Raw genomic sequence first — 23,104 nt, 5'->3', positions numbered from 1 at the left:
TAAGTCCACTGTTAATATAAACAGAGTGACATGTAATGCTTTGTTTAAGAAGAGGAAAAAGATTAGACTGAACAAAAAATTACCTTAGCTAATGCACAAGAGCAAGACATCCCAGACATAGAAAAAATTCTCTCAGCCTTTAAGGTCTGAAGGAAAGTGGTGCTGTCTGCACCCATTCTCCATTCTGTTTCTCATGCTTGGCTCATTCACCCATTGCTCTCTAGAGTCCCAAATTAGCCAGAAGAACAGGTGGATTTTACATCTTACCAAAACAAGATGGCAGAAGAACATCAGGAAAATGCAGGGATTTTACACCTGAAACATATTGTTTCAAGCATCCTCTTGTTTATAATCAAAAGCAGAACATACAAGACATTTTCTTTAGCAGCTTGGACCCAAATGTGGGCAGCCCCTAAAAAGGCCAAACTGGCACAGAGACTCTTCCTTCTCCTTGCATTTTTCACTACCTATTTTTATTGACATAGGAAAATAATACACCCTATTCCTAGTGCCTTTCCCAAAGTGGAAAATAAATAAATAAATATACAATTATTATCCATGTGAGGCAGGCAGGGAAACACCTTTTCTCCTGTTTTCAGATACATACTCCTATTGGATGTGTTTTCATTCTACAAACAAGCACAACATGGACTCAGGAAGGGAGATGACATTCTCAATAGGACAGTATAAAGGCTTTGTTCACTTCCATTTTCCTAGGGTGGCTGCATCCCTCAACTAAAAAAGCCACACAATTATACAGCCATATTAAACAAGAATTTGTAATATTCTTAATGCCACATCAATTTACATAGGCCAGATATATTCCTGGGAAAATAAACTCAGATGCCATCTTCCTACCTAAAGTCAAAGTCTATAGAGATTATATTTTATATTTCTCTGTTTCCAAAGTCCTGTTTATTTGTTTTCCTTTAGGTTTTTGAGATCTACCATACCAGTGTGCCAGAAAGAAAACTGCTGTAACTACTGAAGTCAGAGAAACAACTGAAAAACACGTATCAGTAGAAGACATTATTTAACATGCTAGTCTGTATGAACTAAACCCAGCTGAAAAGCTCTGAAAAGGCACATTAAAAAAATAACTGTGAGAGTGTTAAGTAAACAGTTCCCTTACTGGATTTGCTACAACTGACTAAAACTTTTCTTCCCCTTTCCACATTAAAGGAGAGCCCTAAAACCACATTTTGCATATTTTATTAGTTCAGACCTTTTCTAACACGGTTCCCAGGGCAAACCAAGTCTAACAAACTGTAAAAAAATTAATCTAACATTGTTCTAAAATAACAGTAATAGAAATTGGTGGAGTGTGAACAACAGGACTATCAATAAATGTCTACTTTTATTCCCAGACCCAGAATGGAATTCTAAACAATTTCTAGCCCCTAAGATTCACAATTTATTGAACGTGAACTTGCACACCAGCCTTAGTAATCAATGTTACCCATCTCATGCCTCTGACTACTTTCATCAGAGAGCAGAACTGCACATTTGGAGAAAGAAAAACATTTTTGTGACTGTTTTAAAAATGATAGTTGAAAGTTTCTTGAAAGGTCAGAAAGCTAGGAGTTACTCTGCTACAAACAGATTAGCAGGCAGAGGGTAAGCAAGGTAGTCAGGGGTGTATGGGAAGCACAATCTATCTGATTGATAGCACCACTATGTATATGGTACAATTATATCTTATCTTCCCAGCCCTGCAACCAAAATAAACCACATCGAAGTCTTGGAGTCTGATTCTGTTGTCTTTAAGTACACACCCTTGAGGGTGGTGACCCAGGACACACCACCCGTCTTTTTACTTCATGTAAGACAAAATCAAAACAAATAGAATCAGTATTTTTCCTTTTAGGACTCTCACTGAGACTCTTTGATGTGTTTTCCCTAATTGTTTTATCTTTTTAATCATCACACTCAGGGGTTTCTCTGAGCTTACAATGGTCTCGTTTTTATGTAACCTCTTCCATGTGGGCATCTTCCCAAGCTCCCAATGCAGCAACTGCTGTAACAGTACACAGCAACACTACACCAAAGAATACCTTGTCCAAATGAAACCAAAAGGGAAATTTAGATGAGTACATTCTGCTTAGGTTGGAATTTTGGCTCAGACACAAGATTTAACAATCCCAGTCTTGCAAAAAGAAGCTCTGATGGAGATACTGAAAATGAAAGTATCTCTTCTACTTCAAAGGTGAAAACCTGTCCACTTGAACATGTTTCTCTGCTCTGGGAAATTTTACTTATCTATACCCATTCATGAAGGGGAAATCCTTGGTCCTACAAGTTAGCAGTGGGTTATGCCATTTACTAACTAGACTTGAGACTCCACCAGCACCATTTAGTACTGGTATAAAAGCAGTTACATTTCTAACTTCTATCCAGCTGCTTGCCAATTTGTCTTCGGAACAATTATTAAAATTTCCATGTTATCTCGATTCTCTTTAGCAATACCCCTATTTACATAGGGAATCCTGAAACAGATGACCACATTCTTTTCCTAAGAGGTGCACTGGTGTACTACAGTCCTAAAATTTTCCAGATCCACTATTAATAAAATGCCTAAACTTAAAATAGGCACTACGCAAACCTCACATAACTGGAACACCTATAAAATGCCCTGTAAACAGCTGCCCAACAGCTCAGCTGCCAACAGATTCATGAGGTTCTAGAGTTAATGTATCAGCTAAGATTTACTGATACCACTGGTAATCATTCCTGTTGTTTTCTGCTGTGCCTTGTCAAGACTCTGCACATGGAGGAAGCAGGAGCCGAGACAAGAACTGGAAACATTTCCTTCATGTGGGAAGGTGCCTTGCTAAGAATCTGCTTATTGAACCTGACAGCGAGTGTATAAACAACATTTGAGGGAGAGCTCACACATGTACTCCCAATAAAGGGGAGGACAAGGCGGTGAAAGTCAAGAGCTATTACAAGATGAATACAAGTTAAAGACACTGTTTTTAATTTCCAGGATGCTAAAATATTTTTTGAGAGCTCCCAGTGTTTGGGGGAGGAGAGAGGAGGTGAAGGGGGCAGGGGTGAGCAGTAAGCTCTGCTGAGACTTTTCTTCTGATTTGTATCACCTTTTGAGGGAAAATCATTCTAGGAAAAAAAGCAACAGAGGATTTTGAAACTAACAGAAAAGCACTTGCTAAAAGGTAGCTTGCTCGTTGTAAAACTTCCCACGAGGGCTAAAAAAGCACCCTGAGTATGCACTTCACCAGACAGCTCTGCATATGAAATGCTGTTTGTTTCAGAAACAGTTGTGTATTTTTACCAGGGGGGTGTTATTCCTGTCAATTGTCCCCTGATTATTGATCTGGAGAAGCAAAAAAAGGACCCAGCGCTACCACAACGATATAAGCATAACTATTAAAGTTCATGGGATTTTCAACATTCTCCCTCCTTACGCTGAAACTTTAACCCTTGAGTGGATGCTGCCATATAGATTTCCTTTGTTTGGCTGTCTGGTTGGCCACCTGGAAAACATCAGCACTCTAAGAAGAAAACCGCTATTGTTTACTTGGAATTTCCTTAAAACAAAATCTTGCTGTCCATTACCCACTTCCCAGAAAGGTATATTGTTCTATCAGCACCCATATCAAATTCAAGTGCAGAGACATGTTTACGGTACGTGCAGCGGCTCAGATAGGCTGGGCTGTTGCAATCCTGTTGCAATCCTGTGCAGAAAACAAAACGTTAACACTGGCATGCTGCTCCCACCCTCACCCCCCTTTCAGGCTTTACATTAACTCAGTGACACCCTGCTAGGCACAAGGTTTATTTACACAACACAAAGTCTTGAGACTAGCCTTTGTTCGACTGCAATGTTGACGAGGCGTATGAAGCCCTGCCGGCTATAGTAAAGGTGTATTAAGAATCAACTGCGGACCACGTATGAATGAAATGTTTTGAAACTTGTCTGATTGAGTTTCCAGCTGCAGCGCAATTCTCTTAACCAGAAACTGTCGGGACAAACCCGCGAAGCTCCTGGCTCTCACTGAGACCAGGGAGTTGCACTGACACGGTGGTTCCACAAGGACTTGAATCCGGGATCTGCTGGAGACACTCTGATAAGAAGCAAGCGCCTCTCTCCCCGGCCATTCAGGTTTTTTGCTGGGATAGATTCGAACGGGATGCGTTTCCCAACACACTTCACCTCATGGCTGTGTCAGCGCAAGGGAGGGGACAGCGTGGGAGCAGGAAGAGGGCAGGACGGACTCTTTTGTCAGCAGTGCCTGCCGAAAGCACTTGGGGAACTAAGGACATTGTAAATTGTGCTGATTTACAGCTGCTAAACAGCGCTCCTTAGTTTTACTTAAAATGCTTGCTATATGTATACCATTTTAAAACAGAAGTATAAAAACAGCCAAGAAAGCTTAGGTACAGATTTATAGGGTGGATGTGTCCAAGGGGGCTATAAGCTTCACCTGCCCAGGACCAGCAATTCTCACTCCTACAAGGAGGCAGGGCCGCTGCCCTCACCCTCTTCCCCCAGGGGTGTTTAATGCAGAAGGGTTCCTGTGTTTCAGGTAATCAGCTTCTTGTCAAAGCTTTTGACTAAGTATCAAGACTTTTTATTCTAAGAAACTGCCTGTGTGGTTCTGGAGAGATGTTCATCACCGTGCCTCAGCTTCCCCCTTCTGGAAAACTGAGATGTCATACTTCCTCTTACGCAGCATTTTTTAGATGAACAACTCCACATCGTTGCATCAGGGACTCTAAATGTAAAGAAAAAACAACAACAAAATCCCTCCAAAAAAAAAAACAAGCCCATACCAACTGGAACATATGACCAGAGTGCCAGTAAACACTCTACACAGTCCTGGGTCAAACTCAAAATACATTACGAGGCTGATGAACCAGTAAACATGTCAATGGTTGATATCCTAAAAGCAAATGGGGCTGGTAACAAAGATTTTTTACCAATGAACTAATGCTACATGTTCTGCCAGATCAAATTTCATTCCTTTTCTGCACCTTTTTCCTTAATGCATTTTTTTTAAATATAAAAGTAGTTCATACCACTTGTACAGCTTTTATTCCCCACAGATCTGCATGCTTTATTAGAACTTCAGCCTCATTATGCCCATTTTACAAGCAGGGGAACCAAGCCACAGAGAAGCAAAAAGCGATCACAGGTCATTCAGAAGGGAAGCAAAACCAGTGAAAACTGCAGTCCTATCCCATTTGAGTTTATTCTGCTCTCCTGATTTTCTCTCCTGGTATACAGAAAATAAGATTACTTCTCATTAAACTCACGAGGTTACATTAAAGAGGTGAACAAAGAGGCTTCACTTTGTACATTCTCTTGGTTATCTTGGGGGGATATATATATATTCCCCACCACTACTGCTACAGGGTTAGGTAAATACTTTGCAAACCAATAATATAAATGTGAAATACAGCACTGTCCCTATTAATACTTATGTAATCATCTAGGGCTGAGATTGGCTATCATTGAATTGACCTCAGATCTTTGACATAAATGCCTATTTGAAGCACCTGGCAATGGGCTGTAAGCATCCACACCCACAAGTGCTTTGTCTGGGCTTGCAGTTTTGCCAGCCACACACCTTTTCCTACACTGACTGTGAGGAACGCAGGAACTGGAAAACATCAGCACAAAACATGCTTATATAGAACAAGGCTACGTTGTACCATTACCTCTTACAACACACGTGCTTAACCTCTCTCACATGACTTACCCGAATCCACAGCCCATTCTTACCTGAAGAGAAGCCTTTGCAAATATGTGCACATTGCAGCCGGTACCCTAAATACCTTCTTGATACCATCCAGCCAGTTTTGGAATGTCTGCCTTGTTGTACTCCCTAAAAAAAAAAAAAAAAAAAAAAAAAAAAAAGAAAGAAGAAGAAAAAAAAAAGTAAATATGTGAATTTCAATCAGCAGTGATGGCAACTTTGCTTTACTACTGCCCTTTTATCCTAAAAAATTTGCCTTGATCTCATGAACTTCTTTCTCATATATACAGATGTTATGGCTTTTTATATGTTTCATATGTTCCCAACAGCCTGTGTGCACAGCCCAGGGAGCTGACCAAGGCAGCTGCCAACTGCACTGCCTGGTTCATCTGGTGCTTCCTCCAGCATGTGTGTGAGCAGGGCTCCTGAACCTCGTGGAAAAAAACAAGATACCAGGTAGGGATCAATACCAATTCTGGACTAAATTTTCCATCTGTGCTTCCTCTTGAGACAGGGGAACATACAGACACAGATACAGTGTTGGCAACTGCACACAATTATTGCTGAAGAAAAAAAGGAAAGAAGAGAATGTTGAGGTTTTGGAGTATCCTGGTTCTTCTTCTGTGGAAGCTGTAAGGAGCTGCTGTGGACAAGACCAGGACATTCCCATCCCGTGAGGGGACAGGGCTGCCCAGATCAGCGAGGAGCAGCTACACAGTCACTGTGTGATGTGTCAGCTGTGATCAGAGATCAGGTTATTATTAATCAGATGGGATTGAGAAAGAGTAGGAGTTGAGTAGCATCTTCTCCAAAACTGGAGTCTTTAGCTCTGCTTGTACTTTCAGTACTTTCAGGTACTGCCCTACCCAGGCCATGCCCTTTCTTTGCTTCCTACAATGCCTTCCTTGGCTATTTGGCAACACTAACTGCTCCCACACCATGACTCCAACCCAAATGACTGTCATCCAAAGTGAATGTTTCCATTTGCATTACATGAGCAGGCACTCTGTAAACTTCCCCACAGGCTCCACCACTATAATCCCTGGGAAGGAGCAACCTACAGGACTTACTTTCACTGTTCAGTGCTTTCCCTGTTTACTGCTACTACTGTCAGAAACATTACTTGAATTCAGACAGGTGTCCTTACATCTGTCAGCCACCAGCCACTGGTGACATTCAGTAACAGAAACTCACTGTCTGTGTCCAAGCATGAACCCACAGCACAGAGAGGGAACGCTTGGTTGCTCACTGGAAATCCCTAAGCTCTGTGGCACTTTACGCTGGGCATTTTTGCTCTTACACAGACTCACTTCCTTTCCTTCTCCTGTTGCAAGTACTGCTTTACCCCAGGTTGCCAGGAGCCTACTGTTCCAACAGCTGCTAGGACAGAGTGAGGTGTCAACTTTGACAGGACGCCAGATTGTTTATTAAAAATCCAAGTATTTTGTGTCCATTCTCAGACCCCAATCAAAACAGGGGCTCTACCAAGGGCTCTGGTTGGTTAAATCCAGTTATTCTGAGGCTTTTGGCCACAACTGGCAACCATAAATCAATGCATTTTGTTGCCACTACTTACTTTAATACGTTTGTTAAAACAGCAGAATGCCAGAAACTAACTTCAGTTACCCACAGTGAAACTGTGCCTCAGCAAGACCTGAACAAATGCACACTTCCAGAGGGAGCTTTATCCCCAAACAGAGTAAGTATCTTTTCCAAGGTGTTCCTCTGCCTCCCCACCACTCAGCATTACCACGCTTCTATTTGTATGGTAAACTTTTTCATGCTGCCAGCTCACAGTGCTGAGCGCAGCCGTCTGCTTCCCATATGCCACATCCTCCAGTGCCTCCTCTACTCCTTACCTTCATCTTTGGGCTCCCACTGTGGGTCAGCTGCTATTCTGCCAGCCTTCTTTGCACATAGAGCACTTTTCCAACTGTAAGCTCCACAGGATGGGAAATTTGCCCAATTCTCTATTTCTTGGAGCACCGGCTATGCTATGGTATAAAAATAATGAACACAGTGACATTAATGGTGGGATATTTAGATTTTTAACACCCTAAAAAGCATGGGGAGCAAGGCCCCAGGGCTCCTTTCAGACTCATCTCTAGACAATGTCGTTAACTTCTGTTTGGTCAGGTTTTGTATCAAATCTATACAATATATACAGTTGTTTGAATAAAAAAATACATTGTTAGTTACTTATTTTAAAATACATTTCTAAGCACTTGCAGTGACCAATGAAATCCTCTACAAAGTTACCTGTGAATGGAAAAAATAGTGAGAAATCTAGTACAACGAACTGTTGGGTAAAGAGATCATCCTATCTACCTTAGAGAAAATCAGATCAAATCTTTCATTCATATCTGGCTGCACATAAACATCCAGGGTTTGAATTGCTCAGACAGCATTCTTAAGAAAACGGAAAATGTTTTTTAGTGGTTCCTCCCTTACTTCTGCAGTCTTTCTCTGTGTTTACAGTCAGTGTTGTTGTCCTGCTCTAGAGGTAACCCAACTGGTCTTGCAAAGTCTCCCAACTTTGCCCCACCTCCATCATTCACAATCTTGTCTCTCTAACCTACTAATTTTCCTCCATTCCACAAACTATTAGTTTCAAAGAAATTCAGAGATTAATTAAAATGATTGGTGGAATGACTAGGTGAGGGGGACAGGCTAAAGGGCTTGACAAGAAGAAAGATGAAAAGGACTACATGCGTGTAGCTTGGTTATGCGATGACTAATTGAGGGTGGAGGAGATGGACACGATATTCATTTACAAGGGCCTGTAGTTCTGAGGAGCGTTTTTCATGTGCAAACTGAAGACTGGCTCAAGACTAGCATTCAGCCCTGTGGTACAGAACTGGTTCCAGACTCCTACATTTCAAGCTGTAAGTCCCACTCCTTCCCCCAGCCTATTCATTCCCACCCCTCCCTTGTATCCTCAATTTTTTTTATTATTATTATTATTTTGTATTTTCAGCTTAGCTTTCAGCCAGATGCAGTTCCTGGATCTCTACTTGGCCACATGAGACCTACTGGGAGCAAAGAGCAAAAGGAGAGGCTGTGGAAGCTGGGGGTGGATGAGGTGGCACCTCTTTGCCACACCTCTGCTACGCTGCAGACCTGGGTGGACTTGAACAGACTGGGAAGACACGCCTTGAGGAACTGGGGAGGAACTGAGGAGCAAGAGCACTTGTGAATTATTTTACTTCCACTCAGCCAAAGGAAACCCTCAGCCTTGTACTCTCCAACTCCCACCTTCTTTCACTACACTCTAATGTAGTAAATAAAAAATAAATACTTGCTCCTTCTGACTCTTCAAACTCAGTGTCTCCCTCAGTTGGGAAAAACTGCTTTGTAGTAATTAAGCAAGTGAAAAGCAGTATAAGATCCAGTAATTCCCACTGGTATTCACTTCATGCAGAGATGAATCAGGAAATCACAGCTGAAAGCATGAAGTGAGTAACAATGACAACCAAAAAAATCTACATAATAAAAGTAACTGTCTATAGAATTAAAATATTGTGGAAAAGTGTCTAATGAGGGGAAAAGGCAAAATGGTGAAATATATCTAAGTTCAAAGAAAACAAAAAAACATATGGAAACAAGTGATTTCCTTCTGTGAGCAATGCTTTCTAATACAAAAGAGCAGAAAGAGTAATTTATCCTTGTTTTTTTTATTTTTCGAATGGTCTAGAAATAAGCCAAAAACATTTCTGATACGGGACTGAAAAAACCCAACAAACCCATTTACTCCTGGACACCAAATATAATTTAGACGGATGTGGTATGCGTAAGAAATTTTAATTTGTCCCTGAAAAGCCACTTAATTATTCAGATTATCTGACTGCCTCAGTCAGCTTTGTATTGATTGATTAGAGAAATTTATAAATCAAAATCCACATTACTAATGCTCCTTGCATCTGCCTCTCACAGCAAGGGATGTATAGTTCACTTCCAACCCCTACCCACAAGTTAGTTTATTAAGACATGTAAATGGCTACGGTTTATAAATGGGTCAGTAAGTGTTTTTTCATTCTGCTGAAGGAATATTTACTTAAGGACATCAGGAAGGGGGGAAAGAGCCCTAAAGTAATAGCTGTTTAATAAATCAGGGCATAGTCACCAAAATTCCCAGCTCCTTGGCTAATGGCCACGCAGGATCAGTGTCTCCCTGTTCACAGGGCCCACTTGTGACCAGGTGCTGAACTTGGGGCACTCAGCTGAAACCTAAGCTGAGACCTTCGCCTGAGCCCGCTCAGCACCCGGCCCCGAATTAGGTAGAAAACCCCCTCGGAGCAGCAAAGAGCATTTGTCTTTGATTTCAGAGCTCTCCTGCTATGCACAACCTTTATGACCAGCTTGACTGTCTATTGCCAGCCTCGACCAAATAACCTCTAAGTGAGTAGCAATTAACATAATGAGTGGACTGATGGGTGTCCCCTATAGCTACGGGCCTCAGTAGCAACACGTCTCAGGCAAACTGGAATGTCTAGTCCTGAAACTCCACCTCTGTAAATGGAAGGAAGTAGAAAACTAAAATGGGTGGAGGATAAAAATAAAATAAAATATTAAATGATTTTAGGTGAATCCCTCCAGCCTGATCCAACACTCACTGAAACTAAAGAAAAACTTTTATTTATGCCAGTGGGTCTGAACTGGACAGACTATAGGGGCACGGTTTTCAGGTATAGACAACCATGTATTAAATAGAGTGGTTAAAGGTACACTGACCATGTTCCTTAGAGCCTGAACTTGGCTTTCTAGGACAAAAGAAACATGCAGAAAAAAACTCCAAAAGATAAAACAACTAACAAATTAAATATGTCAACAATTAATCAGAACAAAATTAATTAGTATTATTTGTCTACACAGAAAACTGACTAAAGCAAATTATTTGCATAGCTTCCTCTGTGACAGAAAACAGAAAAATAAACTTTTCAGCTTAACTTTGAACTAATTTTTGTTCCACAATAAAAACCTCCACAGAGAAAGCTACTTTAAAGCCATGTCTGACATTTCTCCAGAATTTCTTCCTTGTGTAGACAAGCCCTTTATAAACATGAAAACTGCAATAACACAAGAGAGCCTGATCATTTATGGACAGTCTCGGGGGAGTTTTGACACAGCAGGGCCAGCCACATGGGGTCTGACTGGATACACTGCCTCTGACAGGTGGATACCTGGAGAGGCACTCCAAACCAGGACACACACACAGTAGATTTGCCTGGGAATGCTCTCCCAGGCACAAGTCATTTGCAGCTTTGGGACTTCCAGAGACGCACTGCATTCGATAGCCCTTCAGTGATTTCTCTTCTGTGAATTCATCTAATCACTTCAAAACCCCTCAGGTCCACATAGCTCCCTTGCCAAGGAGTTCCACAACTTAACTATAGTCCTATGAAGACATTTATCTGGTTTATTCCGAACCTGTTGGGTTTCATTTTAAGGCCCTTAGCTCTTGTGCCAGAAGAGTCAGTCACTGCTATTTATCTTGTATGCAAAGATTAAAAAGGAGCTGAACAACTGCTTCTAGCATTCACCGCTTCAATGAATTTCAGAGATTTTCTTAAGCCTAGGCAGTAACTCACTGCTGTTTCGCTAAATTATTTGCAGCTGAAGCTACAGCAGCAGCTGAGTAGTCTGAGTTACCTGCAACACAGCCAGATGCTGCTTACATGGAGGTTGTGTGTATACCAACAGCTCACAGTGGGCCCCCACTTCCTGGCCAAAACTTTGTATTTTGTGCCACAGAACGTTCACACCAACTACAAAAGCAGCCCATGCATTATTTGCTTAATTCTGGTCAGCATACAAAGTAACACCAGTGCCCACCCTGTGGTCAAATGAATATAGTGCCAGAAGCCAGGTGGGAAAACCTGGGTGGGGGGGGGGCAGGGGGAAAGGAAGAAAATCAACATCTTCAAACAGGGGAGCTAGACCTTCACTTTTCTTTCACAGCTGCTTGTGTTTCTGTTTGCTTCATTGTTGCTTCTTATACTGTAACTGGTAATTATGTCATTACATCTAGGAAAAAATAGCACTGGAACATTTGAAAGTGTATTTTCAAACCTAGATATAAAGTTGTCAGCTTGACATATCATAAACAGTGATTGAACCTCTTAGACCAAGGTCGGCTCTGGACCACCCTGCAACAGCAGGTTAACAGCTTTGTTTTGCAAACATCAGGAGCACTTGTTGCGCTGCTGGCAGCACAACAGTACACCCCTTCGGTCCCTGTCCTACCCTGTCACCCGCTTGTCCTTAAATAACTGCTGCGCTCCATCCACACCTCCCAGAGAGAAGGGGGGGGGGGGCAAGGCGAGGAGAGGGGAGGTAAGAAAAAGGAGCACAGGCAGCAGGGCACGCCCTTTATTAGAGGTACCTCCTGTCCTGGTGCACCCCACGCTCAGCACGGAGCAGTTACAGCCAACACGGAATCATCCGTCGCTCCGAGGTGAACGTGCCGGCACAGACTTTTCTCCTCGACTAGGATCCTTCAATTCCAGCCTTTATTTTTCCCTCCCGACTAACCTGTACTTCCAAAGTCATACCAGGGCACTCTTGCTAAAATTAGGCGGTCGCTGTCCCCTCCCCTGGGAGGACTAGTTTACAGAAACCCATCTGGAAGCAGACTCTGTCCCGTCAGGTTTTATGTCCCCCCGCTGTTAGTTACCCTGACACGTTCCTGAGACCGGGAATGGCCATCCCCGGTCACTGTACCGGCAAAGCCCTTGCGTGCACCCTCACGGCGAACGGGCGGTATCGGGCTAAACCCGCATCACCCAGGAGAGCGGGCGGGAAACGGGGGGGGGCGGGGAGCAGCCCCTCGGGAAGGCGGCATCGGAAGCTCTCCGGGAGCCGGGACGCCCTTCCCGCACGGCGGGTCTCCCCCGAGCGCCGCCGGCCCCCGCTGGAAGGGAAGGCGGGCGAGGGCGAGGCCGGCCCGGCCGGCGGGAGGCGCCGGGCCCCGCTGCGGGGCGCGCTGTGGGCGGGGGCGGCCCCGCGGCGGTTGGTGGCGCTGCCTGGAAGCGGCCGGGGCCGCGGGGAGGGGAAATCACGTGAGGCCTCCCCCGAAGCGCCGCCTGCGAGGCCCGTACCACCGGCGGGGCCCGGGGGGGGGGGGGGGAAGCGGCGGGCCGGGACCTGGCGGAGCGCGGCCCGGCCCCGGCCGGGAAACAAACACCGAGAGGCGAAAACAAGCAGGGAGAGGCGCGGGCGGGCGGGCGAGGGCCGCGGGGGCGTGCGGGGGCTGCGCGGCGCCCCCGGCTGCCGGGCGGGCAGGTGGTACGTGGCCGCTGAGGAGGCGCCGGCGGCGGCCAACCCCGCGCTCGCGTTGGACGCGGTAACCAGAGATTCAAAAACAAGACGTCAGCCCACAATGCCCCGGCCGCCGCCAGCATTACCTCATCCCACAAGGCCCCGCGCCGGCGCTGAGAAGCTTCTAGGGGCGGGGTGGCCATGGCGACCGGCTGATATGCACCGGGCCGGGCCAGCGGCCCGCCTCCCCCGGGAGAGGCGGCGGCAGCCAATGGGGAGCCCGCGGGGTGACATCATGGGCTATTTTTAGCGGGCTCCCGGTCGCTGATAAGTGAAGGGCTCCACGCCGGGAGCGGGCTCAGAGCGCGGGGCAGAGCAGCGCGGCTCAGCGGCCGGGGGGGAGGCGAGCGGAGCAGACCCAGCGCGGCCGCCACCGCAGCGCGGAGCCGGGGAGGGCGCGCAGGAAGGCCCGGGGAAAAAAAAAAAAAAAAAAGGCAAAAAAACTCAACAGAACAGAAGTACTCGCGGCAACTTGTGGCGGCGGAGCAGCGTCCCGGACCGCTGCGGCAGCAGCAGCAGCAGCAGCAGGAAGGAGCAGCAGGAGGGCGGCCAGGAGCCCCGCCGGAGCCCCGCGCCGCCCCGCCGGGCCGGGCGGACTCTCAGCGCGGCGGCGGCAGGGACCGCGGGCCCGGCCCGCGCCGGGAGGACCCTCCGCGCCCCGGCGAGAAGTAAGGCTCCGGTTTCTCCTTCTTCCCTCCCTCCCTCCCTGCGCGGCCGGGAGGGCTCGGGTAGCCGCGCGGAGCGGGGCGCAAGCGGCGGCCGGGCAGCTTCTCCGCGCTGCCGCAGCTCCCGGCGCCTTCTCCGCGGACTCTGTTCTATGAGTGCAAAGATGGAGCCTACTTTCTACGAGGATGCCCTGAACGCCAGCTTCGTGCCGCCGGAGAGCGGCGGGTATGGATATAATAACGCCAAAGTGCTGAAGCAGAGCATGACGCTGAACCTGTCTGACCCATCCAGCAACCTGAAGCCGCACCTGAGGAACAAGAACGCCGACATCCTCACTTCCCCCGACGTGGGGCTCCTGAAACTGGCCTCGCCTGAACTGGAGCGGCTCATCATCCAGTCCAGCAACGGGTTAATCACCACCACGCCGACCCCGACGCAGTTCCTCTGCCCCAAAAACGTTACCGACGAGCAAGAGGGGTTCGCGGAAGGGTTCGTGAGAGCCCTGGCGGAACTGCACAACCAGAACACCATGCCCAGCGTCACCTCCGCCGCTCAGCCTGTGAGCAGCGGCATGGCACCTGTGTCCTCTATGGCCGGCAACAGCAGCTTCAACACGAGTTTGCACAGCGAGCCCCCGGTGTACGCCAACCTCAGCAACTTCAACCCCAACGCGCTCAACTCGGCCCCGAACTACAACGCCAACAGCATGGGCTACGCACCGCAGCATCACATCAGCCCCCAGATGCCCGTGCAGCATCCCCGGCTTCAGGCTTTGAAGGAAGAGCCTCAGACTGTACCTGAAATGCCAGGGGAAACTCCTCCCCTGTCCCCTATTGACATGGAGTCACAGGAGAGAATCAAAGCCGAGAGAAAACGCATGAGAAACAGAATTGCGGCATCCAAATGCCGGAAAAGGAAGTTGGAAAGGATTGCCAGGTTGGAAGAAAAAGTGAAAACTTTGAAAGCCCAGAACTCAGAGCTGGCATCTACTGCCAACATGCTCAGAGAACAGGTTGCACAGCTTAAGCAGAAGGTCATGAACCATGTCAACAGCGGGTGCCAGCTAATGCTAACGCAACAGTTGCAAACGTTTTGAAGAGACTGTCTTAAATGAGAACTGTGGTATAGCTAAAACAGAAATACCCCAAAGTGGCAGATGCATAAAGCTAATGGTAAAAGCTGAAGGGCTTGAGTCCTGCCTGTGCTCTGCAAGGCGCATGTGTGGAAAGACTGGCAAGCCTTCAGCTCGAGTTAGCAGTGAAGCAGCCAGCACTGCTCCGAGAAGTGCTGTTCCTGCTCAGATGAGATGTCAGATCTTCGTTTAACATTGACCAAGACCTGCATGGACCTAACATTCGATGATCATTCAGTATTAAAGGTTAAACCGCAATAGAAACTGTAGATTGCTTTATGTAGTATTACTCTAAGAAAAAAAAGTGGGAGGGAGGTTTGTGGGAGGCTGATAAACAAAAGCTATTCTGCCTGCCTTCGAGTAAATTGTGTATGTACATATCTTTTTTTATTTTATTTTATGAAAGTTGATTAATGTCAATAAACTACTTCATGACTTTGTAAGTTATTTTTATGTTGTTTATTTGGGCACTGCCCAGTATTGTTTGTAAATAAGAGGCTTTTTTTTAGCACTCTGAGTTTACCATTTGTAATAAAGTATAATTTTTTAATGTTTCTGTTTCTGGAAAAATTCTAGAAGGTTCTATTATATTTAAGAAAAATAAAATAATTAAAATGCATTTCCCCCTTAGACTTTTTTTTTTTTTGCTAGTACCTAAGTTGGGAAAATGCCCTTTATGCTGAAATCTAAAGGGTAGGGATTATGTTAGACCTTACTCTGAAATGAGAGGCATGTCCTGGAGAATGTGTGAGGAGGAGTGGGAGAAGCTAGATCCTGATTGCCAAATAATACAACTTTTTTATTGTTCTCAAGTTGTAGTTCTGAATCATAACCTGACTAGCTTGCCTACTGTGTTCTAGTGGCCCAGTTTAGACAGCTAACTTCAAGCTGGTTGAACAGTGTAAGAAAGTGCTCCATAATTAAAGCAACTGACTACTTGATCTGACATGCTTTATATTAAATTAATGCCCTCAAGAAGATAAGGTAAATGTTTGTATTAAAAAAAAAAACAAACAACAAAACCCAACAAAATATGCTGTAGCCTTCAAAAATAGAAATATTCATCTTTATTCCTGTGTTCCTTCCTAGGTAAGAGGTGATCCTTATTTGTTGATACTATGACAATGCTGTTGTCAACAGTAAAATAATTTTATAACACTTTCCCTATCTTGAAATCCTTTCCCTTTTGGGTGTTCCTACGGGTTGTAAACTTTTTAGCAATAGAAAAGCTGGGAAAACTGAACCTAGTGGGAAATTAAAAGGGCAATTTACTTAATTGTTTGTATTCAGCAACTTGCTGGAAATAGCAACTTCACTGTCACTTCCCATGTATTTTCTATAAAGTAATCTCGGGGTTTAGTACAATGACAATATGAATATATGGCTTAGAAACATCCTACTTAACTCATCAGGGGTGGGTGGGAACAATTATTATACCAGGATTTTCAATACTGTACCAAATTGATTTACTTTCATAGGCATATATTTGAAGGGAGACCAGATGTTTTCCTGCTTGCTGTTTGGAGCCAAACATCCAAGAGGAAATAGATGCTCTCAAAAGACAGCCAGAAAATATTAGAAGTTCATTATTAGTGAATGCTAACTTCTTAGAGCAGGCAGACTTAAAAACATCTTTTCCTTGAAACAGGATATTTTTAACTGAAGTGGCAATCTTGTTTAAGGTCACTTCACATAGTTGACTAGATAACTGGATACATACACCTTTACTGTTATCAAAAGGATACCCTGAAATTTGAAACTACAGTGGGTCAGTTCCTTACAGGAAGTGTAAAAGTATCTTTCCTCTAACTTTCCCCCACACATTCTATGCATTTTATCATATTAGAGGGTTGCTGTCATGTTTAAAATATTATAATATGGTAACCTTCCACATCACAATCCAAGTGTCAAGTAGGCCCTGTTTAGATGGTGTTTGCTGCTGTCAGAGGAATACAATTGTAACAACACCAACCAAACAAAGGGTTACTAGGAGGATACTATACTTTGCCAAGAGTACATTTTGCTGATGTCAGCAACCCGGAAGGTAAGTTGATTTTGACCATATGTAGGAATAGACAGTGGAGGGATAATACACAGCACTGCTGGGTGTGGTTTTACAGGGATTTAGCAAGTGCCAACTAGCAAAATAAGCAGGGCAAGGAGATTAATTACATGCAAAGGTGCATGTTTAACTCAACAGTGCTGGGTTATGGAATAGATGTTACTAGCAAGCATTTTGCTTAATCACCTAATTACGTAAAAAATAAATACATTATATAAAATACTATGTTAATTAAACACAGCTGAGTGACAGTCTGCTCCACCCTCTCCTAATAGGCACACACAGACATTTAGCTTTGCAGTTATGTGTTTTTTCCCCTCAAGTACGACAAGCAAAAAAAGTGAGTGAGTAGAACTCTGCTTGTCAAGTGGGCATCGTCTGACCAGTTGGTTTGTTTCTGTGACACGAGTTACTTGACTTGGCCCAGCTCAGGAGGTACTGGTGTCCAGTCAGAGAATCTACCATCAAGCAGGGGGGGTTTAGTGCCAGTTGTGCAGTTTCACAAGGAGAAGTGTTCATCTAAATCACCTGTCTTTGGTCCCACATCTTGTTTGAGGATCAGGCCTAAGACAGGGCAAGGTAAGTTTATATTCCCTCCTCCTCCATCTGTTTTGTCAACAGTGTGGTGGGCAATCACCCTGTTGCTACCTGCTTCACTTCAGCACAGATTAAAATTCAGCACTCTTAGTATATTATTAGATCACTTGGTGATCAATACTCTCAACTGTAATGAAAAATGTGCATGCATTGTATGTGGTGAAATGCAGTTTTAATACTTGCTTAACTAGTGAGATTAAAACTGCCTCATGTGTTATGTGCCTTACTTCTATAAGGAATAGTCAGTTCTCTTTGAGTTTCAGAGAGAAACTCTCTTTTTGTTGCCCCAGCTGTACTCACAAGGGAATATTTTGCAAAAAACAGCATTGTGAGCATGTATTTTGTTTGGCTGTGAGTGTTGTCAACGGATTCAGGAAGTGAAGTCAGAAAAAGGCAGGCTACACAGAAATGCCTAGGCAAAGAGCCTCTAATCAGAACAACATGTTTGGGATACAGAAATATTAATTAGAATTTGGGTCTGTACTAGAACCAACAAAACCTTCACACTTCTAGAAGTGAGCGACAAGGGGGAGTTTGACCATGATTACTCACTGAATGATTTCAAATCCAAAATACTTGTCATTACATAAATAACAGTAACAACCTAACTCATTCTACAGTGGAGAAGAGTTACATACAAGCCAGTTTCAACCTCAGAACACAAGAGTCCCCATCCTTGAACTGCATATGTCTCTTTAGGTCTAAAAAATACTGACCTCAAAACATGGGACCAGGCTCCAGCATCGCATACCCATTTAACAATGAAATCCAGGAATGAAGAGATGGCCTAGCTATCTTTCCATTTTATAGAAATACAGAAATACAGACAATATCCCTCCAAACCTATATGAAAAATGACTGACAGTTTTGTCCCATGCAGAAAACTAAGAAATCCATTATAGCGATTACTTCCTGGGAAAGTAAATAGGCCTTTCAAATGAAGCAGATGTCGCATGTGCATTAATGGTCTTGTTCCCACAACTCTGCAGCAAGGAAAGGGTGGAACTCCCAGATGCCCAGGTTACTGTAGAATGGCTTACACCATTCATCTGGGATCACACAGCATGCATGGACCCTGCATGGTGGAGTGTGGAGCCTGAACCAGCGGTGAAAGTGGAAGTTACAGAGCAGGATCAGCACAGTGCTCTGCCTGAGTGAACAACCCTGACAGGGGCTCTGGGGTTATTAGCCTGGGCAGCACTACTGAATAGACTGCGGAGGCAGATGGACCAGCCCAGGCTGGAACAAGCTTGGGATTCTCTGGAGTACCCTATGAAGTGCAGTGAACCATGTCCATGAGAAGTACAAGGGAGAACTGCAAAGAAAGAACACTTATCTTTCTTATCAAGCCTAGCACTTTCTGTGTTCGGCATCTCTTCCTTTCTGTTTCTCAACTCAAGAAACTAAAACCAGTTCAGGCAAAGTTTGTAAAAATAAATAAATAAATATCATAAATAAACCCAAAATATTGCTAACAGGCAGATGGACAGCAAGGAAAGAATATGTGAAACTACCACATACACAAACCCATTACAAAACCCACTACAAAACAGAATAGACCTCAGAAACATCTAGCAGTCGCTCAGGGAAAGGGAGAAGGAAGGTTGTATTGTCCTTCCAACTGAAGAAAAGGAAAATTCAAAATGTAGGCAGTTTGCTTTTTTGAGAAGGTAATTCTCCCAAAGAAATAATTGTTCTTTAGAATTATATGCACTGCCAACACCAGCATCTGCACCCGAGGACTGGTGGCAATCCTAATTGTACACACAGGCATTATTATTGACATGAACATTATCATACATCCTCTGAAGAGAGAATGGTGCTTCTTACAAAGAAAAATTGTAGAAAGTCATCATATAATTTACCATGAAAGCCTCTGATTACTTAAACAGTTTTAGAGTGGTTTTGCACAGCAGGGCCCTCTTTTCCAATTTTGCACATTATTCTTTGCAGTAGAGCAAGTACAGTTAAGGAACAATGGAACAACAAAAAATCCAATTGGACGTTCATCATGGTCCCTTCTGCCTGTAAATATTCTGAAATACTAGAAACACAGTCACAATGGGGAAGAATGGCTTTTTAAAAAGTTAATTAAATACTGAAAACACTGCTAATTTTCTTAGTTAAAGAGAAACAGCAGACATTAGGGGGAAACAAAACAAAAACCTAATTCAGAAAAATGAGTAAAGTGAGTAACCTATTTTTAAAATCTTGTAAAGAACTTTATAGGTTATGACTGACCTGATTAATCCAAATCTCTAAAATACCTTGAAACTAACTCTGTAAACAAAAGCGGAGGAAGAACTAACATTTCTTTTCCTCAGTCTCACAATCACTTTGTGTTTTGAACCTTGTAATTGCCAAGCAATCTTTAGGTTGATTCCTTAAACAAAAGGACCAGTGACTGGCTAGAAGTTCCTCGGAACTGTGAACTTTATTTCTTGTTCTTTTTTAAATCAAAACCAAATCCCTGTGAAACCTGGCAGCATAACACCGAAGGTGTGGAAAGCGGACACAATTCCACCAGATGGAGCTCAAAAGCAGTCAGTCCTGGAACAAGCTGCACAGATGCCCGCTATTGGAGCCTTCCCTCAGATGGTGTAGTAGCCAGAAAAGTCCTCAGATGAAACGCGCTACCATGCACACATACTAAAAAAAAGCTTAATTTTAACAACTTCCCTGAATTCTTAACATAATCACTGCAATGAGTAAGGAGATCCTGCATAATTTTAATCATAGAACAACCACAATTACCTCAGAGGACACTAAAAGTTCAACACTGAGTGTGTACATGGCTATTTTTTGGAACTCTCATGCACAGCAATGAATTAGTGGGCATGACTTCTAAGATGGCTTTTTATGTCTCAGATAACATGCACAAGTTGCTATTCATATTTCCAAAGCCATCCACATGGCACTCATATTGAAAAGAAATCTCTACTAAATTGATTACTGGTAGGTTTAAAAGCATGGATGGCCTGGTGCTATGAAAATCGGAGCCCACCTAATTCAACATACAGCTGCCAACATCTGTGAGACTGCAAATCAAAGCACCTTGGCAACTATGAAAAGTTTATTTTCATTTGTGCCCAAAAGCAGTTTTAGTAGTAAAATGTAGTAGCTGATGCACCCACCTTGTAAGCTCTGGTTATTGTTTTATTGTTATTATTTTATTTTTATCTTGAGAAATCAAACACAAAAAAAGTTCCTTTTTAAACAAAACCATAATACTTGAAAGATATTGCTCAGGATTTATTCAGTTTAACTTCTGACAACTAAGTAAGTTATCTAGGTTAGGAAGCACCACAGGTTCTCCTTATGGTTAACAGAAAAGCATGGGCCTCTTCAGAGAGTGATTTGGATACACTAAATTGCTAATTGGAAGTGCCTATGCCTCAGCCTTCTACTTTCTTTTTTAACTTACAAGCCTCTAGTCAGATAGGATGTAATCAGGGCATAATGATTACCTGGTAAGAATTAGGAGATGCTTCATTTTGCTAAACAGAAAAGTTCTGCAAACATCCACCACATGGACAAATGTCTGTATGCAAAGTTTCACTCTACTGCATCATACACATAACGTACACTCTTTTTTCCCTATACAAACACTAAGGCATCCCCAAACATTAATTGTTCAAAACTCCCTATAAGAGCTCATTAAAAACAAGACTTACTAGGAACCCTCCAGTGGTGTCTCAGGGCCTCAGTCAACATCTGATCTTTATCATGCTAAATAATCATCAGGTGTCTGATCCAAATACCCAAAGGGGAGAAAAATAACCCAAATTCTCAAGGCAAAATCCACTTCTCGTTTTCTCATTTGGCCCTACTATCATAGATTGCCTGTTCTCCCTGCTTGCTGAGTGAACCCGATGAAGTATCTCTAAATATATATATCCTAATTAGTTGGCAAAGTGCTTTTATATGCAAAATCACATAAAAACTATGTAAAGCTATACAAGTGCAGTTGACTTCCCTACTGACAGTCTAACAGTTTACAGTTAGTCTGCAACAAGGTTACAGACCAAAGCTAACCCTTGAAAGTTAACAGCAACATTTCCTTCTTTAAATAATGGAATGCAAGCAGAATTGAGTGGTCTTTGCCCAGGTCCTTCTCCTTGAAGCAGAGATTTCTAACCAGTACCTCTCCAGTGCAGCACTGCAAGTAGCAGCACATCTTTCTCCAATTTCCTACTACATCAGTTTTCAGGGCTGTGACCTGTGAAAAAGCAGGCTGCTTGTCTCTGTGGAGATTTAGCTGTGCTTTTTAATACATTAGCTTGGTTACAGACTTCTGAATTTTTTTTCCCCACTTCTGCACTCCCAAAACCACCTAAGCTCAGTATATTTAGGGAAGTGCCCCTGACTAAGCTTCACAACTACTGACAGCTTTTGCTTCTGTGTAATTTTGCAGAAGTAACAAAGTTGACTAATTTTCTCAAAATATTGATTGACAATTATAAAAAATTAGCACAAGTCCTAGAGATGCTGGATATACTAGTTTTGGAAATCAGGCCACTGATAAATATTGGAAAGAAAACATTTTTTAAAATCATAGTATCTTCCTATTTTGGGAAACAGGGATGTCAGAATTTCCAGAGCAGGAAGAAAGAAAATGAGCAAGGGCAAAACATTTTGTCCCAAGAGACTCTTTTACTTATCAGGAATTTGCTTAGCCTCAGACTAAACTTTTATTTTCATAAGTTACATTGCTCTAGCTCTTTAAAACAGATTGTTTCAGACTGCTACACAACTATATTTGTAGCCTTACTTTTTTGACATAAGCTGGGGTCTTGCTGCATGACCTTGGGTAGTTTCAGCTGTGGTGTTGTAAGAAGCTACCAATAAAGCAGTTAGGTTTAAATGTCAGTTTGTGCAGTAGGTAAACAGTTGGCCACTATTGCTACAAGGGCTGCTGCTGCTGCCAGGCGAGCACTGACAGATCCACCTCCTGGCCTTAGGGAGTTCAGCTTTGATGTGTGTTCAGCATTTTTTTTCACGTCGGTGCCAGTCTGAGCAGCCACCTTTTCCCTCCTCTTTTACCTCTTCTTTTCCACTCCCTCATCTGTGACGGTGGTGTTTTCTGGAATATTGTAGGGTATTTATTTTATTCTGCATTGCTTCCCTTATTCTGTTAATCACGCAGCTCTACAAACACTTGAAAAGATGGGGGGCAATAAGGGAGGTGGAATGTAAATGCAGGTATGAGGGGTAGGGAGGTGGCATCTTCTGAAATAAATGCTCACCAGCAGTCTTCAAATTACCACAGAGTTTGAACTCTTAAATTAATTCTTTCCAATTTAAATTACACTACAAAAATGCCCAGGCAGATTTTGCACCAGTTTTACTAACTTAACTTGAATTCACACTTTTTGTTAAACAAGCTCAACTTCCCATATGGACAAACCTATAAAATGTGGTTTGACTTTCACAGTGAACATTTTTCAAGCACCCATTAACTTGAACAAGAACTGTGAGTCCCCAGTATACCTGCTTATGAAACTGTTTTTGTTAGATGACTAACTTTATGCATATATATTTTAAATTATTTAAGAGAGCAATGAGGTTACCATTCAAAGCCTTACAAATGAAATTTCTTGCACATGTTCC

The 23,104-nt window shown here is 43.4% G+C and overlaps 2 protein-coding genes across 2 annotated transcripts in view; one reads left to right on the top strand and one right to left on the bottom strand.

Annotated features, from left to right (window-relative positions):
* FGGY (FGGY carbohydrate kinase domain containing) overlaps positions 1-12,558 on the bottom strand; it is a 280,748-nt gene extending 268,190 nt beyond the window's left edge. The window contains exons 1-3 of the mRNA XM_051625113.1: positions 12,394-12,558; positions 7,580-7,714; positions 5,747-5,849 (exon numbers count right to left, since the gene is read on the bottom strand). The gene's annotated coding sequence lies outside the window, so the exon portion shown is untranslated. The remainder of the gene's footprint in view (positions 1-5,746; positions 5,850-7,579; positions 7,715-12,393) is intronic.
* A 778-nt stretch (positions 12,559-13,336) lies between these two features.
* JUN (Jun proto-oncogene, AP-1 transcription factor subunit) lies at positions 13,337-15,454 on the top strand. The gene has a single exon (XM_051625127.1). The coding sequence runs from the start codon at positions 13,855-13,857 to the stop codon at positions 14,797-14,799; it is 945 nt and encodes a 314-aa protein (XP_051481087.1). The 5' UTR covers positions 13,337-13,854; the 3' UTR covers positions 14,800-15,454.
* Positions 15,455-23,104: the final 7,650 nt, after the last annotated feature.

The sequence above is a fragment of the Apus apus genome, chromosome 7, assembly GCF_020740795.1.
Source record: "Apus apus isolate bApuApu2 chromosome 7, bApuApu2.pri.cur, whole genome shotgun sequence".
Taxonomy (NCBI): domain Eukaryota; kingdom Metazoa; phylum Chordata; class Aves; order Apodiformes; family Apodidae; genus Apus; species Apus apus.
Note: the sequence above shows the minus strand (reverse complement) of the source record. Positions and strands in the feature narration are given on the sequence as shown.